This window comes from Eutrema salsugineum, unplaced genomic scaffold (assembly GCF_000478725.1).
Source record: "Eutrema salsugineum unplaced genomic scaffold, Eutsalg1_0 scaffold_1, whole genome shotgun sequence".
In the NCBI taxonomy this organism is placed as follows: domain Eukaryota; kingdom Viridiplantae; phylum Streptophyta; class Magnoliopsida; order Brassicales; family Brassicaceae; genus Eutrema; species Eutrema salsugineum.
Genome location: NW_006256909.1, coordinates 8053525 through 8056331, shown reverse-complemented (window position 1 = coordinate 8056331; position 2807 = coordinate 8053525). Strand labels below are relative to the sequence as shown.

Below are 2807 nucleotides of genomic sequence, written 5' to 3'. Positions count from 1 at the left end.
CCGTAGAGATGAAGATGTAAAATGAAATACTGATGAAAAATTACTTGAGATCTCGCTGGAAATGCATGTGGCGGATCTTGTGACCATAGAAAAAATATAAAGTATACAGATTATTTGGTGAATCATTTGGACTATATTGGTTTGGCTCATACGTTTCCATTACTACCTTTCGGGAAACATGACATAAGTCAATGATGTAACTATTAAAGTATTAATTTGATGTCTATATCAGGAAATTTTAGCACCTCATATCAATTATACATTACATATCATTGAGTCAAATAAATTATTGATAGGAGACTATGCACATGTAGATGTAAAGCCGGCCAAATATCAATATTTAAATACAAAGTGGATATCAATAATGGAAACTCCTCCATTATGAGAAAATGGTTTATACTTAGATATAACAAACAGTATTTTACATGTAAACAAAATCCACATATAAGAAAGTCTTAAAATTACAATGAATGAAAAAACAAAAAACAAAAGTCTATCCCAAAGGATTTATATTTAGTTTCTTGGAATTATATAATAAAATCACTAACGTCCAAGAAATCAGGAATATCAAACTTCATGAGATTACTGCAATAGCTTTCCATTTCATCCTCAGTGCTGTAACTGCTACTATTGATGTAAGTCGTAGAACTCGAGTTTAACGTTGTCGGGCTGGAGGATGGCGTGTTCAAGACCGAATTAGCAAAGTTGAAGCTCTGGTCTGAATAAGAAGGATCCAATATAAAGTTAGAGCTTGATCCATAATCGTTGAACGATGGTAGATTGCAATCTTGGACGGATGTATTCGAGGTTGAAGCTAGAGTTTGTTCTCTGAAACCATTGAAGTGATGCTCCATGTCGTTGAACTGAGCTTCATGGGGGAATGGTGGCATGCAAGATTGGAGTTCTTGAGTTACCCTGTTCTCGAATTGGTCGGTTTGGTATTGGTTCACTCCGGTTTGGTTAACATCTTGTTGATAAACCATATGGTTCTCGTGGCCTTTCGAATCTTGATCCACCACGAAGTTTTGGTTTTGATTTTGGTTTTGGTTTTGGCTTTGAGAGAAGAGAGAGGTAGCGAGCTTGAGTATTTCAGGGTTAACCAATGGATGTTGGTTCTGCTGACGATGAGCATCCATCATGAATCTTGACATGTCCATATGATGTGAAGATGAGTTGTATAGAGATGATGCTAAGATGGATGAGATGTCGAGGAGATCGAGTCGCGGACTGTGAGTCACTGGATCGATCCCCATTCTAAGTAGCTTCTTTCTTATATGTGTGTTCCAGAAATTCTTGATCTCGTTATCAGTTCTTCCAGGCAAACGCGCCGCAATCGCAGACCATCTATAAAGATTTATCAAAGAAAAACACACACATAAGAATCTTGAACTAATTCAAAGAAATTAACTATTAACGGAGTGGAAAAAAAGAAAAATAATTACTCACTTGTTTCCTAAGAAGCTATGAAGTTGAATAATGGTTTCTTCTTCTTCAAAAGAGAATCTTCCTCGTTTTATATCTGGTCGGAGATAATTAGTCCACCTTAACCGACAACTCTTGCCACACCTTTGCAAACCTGATCATGATTAAAAGATTAACAAAAACAAATTAGAAAAACCAGTTACTAAAAAACATGATTAAAATGCAAATTATAAGGCACAAACCAGCATTTTTGGGGAGAGTTCTCCAGTTACCATATCCATGTTTATGGATATAGTCAACAAGCTTCTGGTCTTCCTCAGACGTCCATGGCCCTTTCTTGAGCCCGGTCTTCTCGCAACAAGGTGATCTTCCCATTTTGATTTTGTCGATGGATTTTTTATAATCAGAAAGAAATAAAACTTTGGTCAATGTTTGGCTTAATAATGAACTAATCAGAGAGAGTTTAAGGAAACTAAAGGAGAAGAGAGAGAGAAAGAAAAGGTCGTAGGGTCCGTAAGGGGAAGTACGAAGTATATATAAGGGGATGTAAGAAGAGGGAAGTCAAAATGGTTCGGTGCCGTCCTCTGTTTCTCAATTGGTGTACGTGTCCTTTTATTTTTTTCCCCAAAAAATAAAAATCGTGTGAATTCTGCGTCTATAAGATGCTTTTATCGTTTTATGATTTTTTTCCTTTCTTTTTTACTTCTATTGTATTTGTATCAGTAGCAGACAAGACATGCTTTTGTATTTGCCTGATGGTTTTCTTTTTGGAGTTTTAGTTTGTTTTCAAATTTTACATGTTAAATAAAATATTATAAAATGCAAATGTCATATGTTAAAAACAATCGAATCCATGGTCGGTATTTACACACGTACAAAAAAAGATTGTGAAATATTCTGCTTGCAAACAAATATTGTCTTTTTTGTTCTTCTTGAATCTTGATTATTGTTGAACTTAACTTAATAAGCTTTCTTGTTGTATTGGAACTTTGATGAATCTTTAAAGTAGCTGTAACGTTGAAAGAAAGCACTTTGGTTAGTCTCATTCATCATGATCGCGAAACATATAAATTGAGTCAAGTTACTTAAGAAAGAAAAACAAGAGTAATTAATCTTTATTCTAAGCAATAACCATCAATAATCCTTAAATATCTACTTCTAGAATATGAGATTCGTCGATTCGATGTACACCCGTATTTGAGATTGAAAATGATAGTTTCTTTTCCTAATTCAAGTCCAAGATGTTAAATTATTTAATCGCTTTTGATACAAGAGGGTTTTAACTTATACCTCAAACTCAAACGTAGAATTTACAAAAGAAATGCGTTTCAAATCTCAAGTTTGAATCTTCTTGTTAATTAAGTACATGTTCTGGTTCACCATGA

General features: G+C 34.4%; 1 protein-coding gene across 1 annotated transcript; it reads right to left on the bottom strand.

The window, feature by feature from the left end:
• Positions 1 to 332: 332 nt before the first annotated feature.
• On the bottom strand, positions 333 to 1920 carry LOC18029142 (transcription factor MYB102). The gene is made up of 3 exons (XM_006413716.2): positions 1665 to 1920; positions 1447 to 1576; positions 333 to 1344 (listed from the first exon to the last, which is right to left on the bottom strand). The coding sequence occupies exons 1-3, from the start codon at positions 1795 to 1797 to the stop codon at positions 528 to 530; spliced, it is 1080 nt and encodes a 359-aa protein (XP_006413779.1). The 5' UTR covers positions 1798 to 1920; the 3' UTR covers positions 333 to 527.
• Positions 1921 to 2807: the final 887 nt, after the last annotated feature.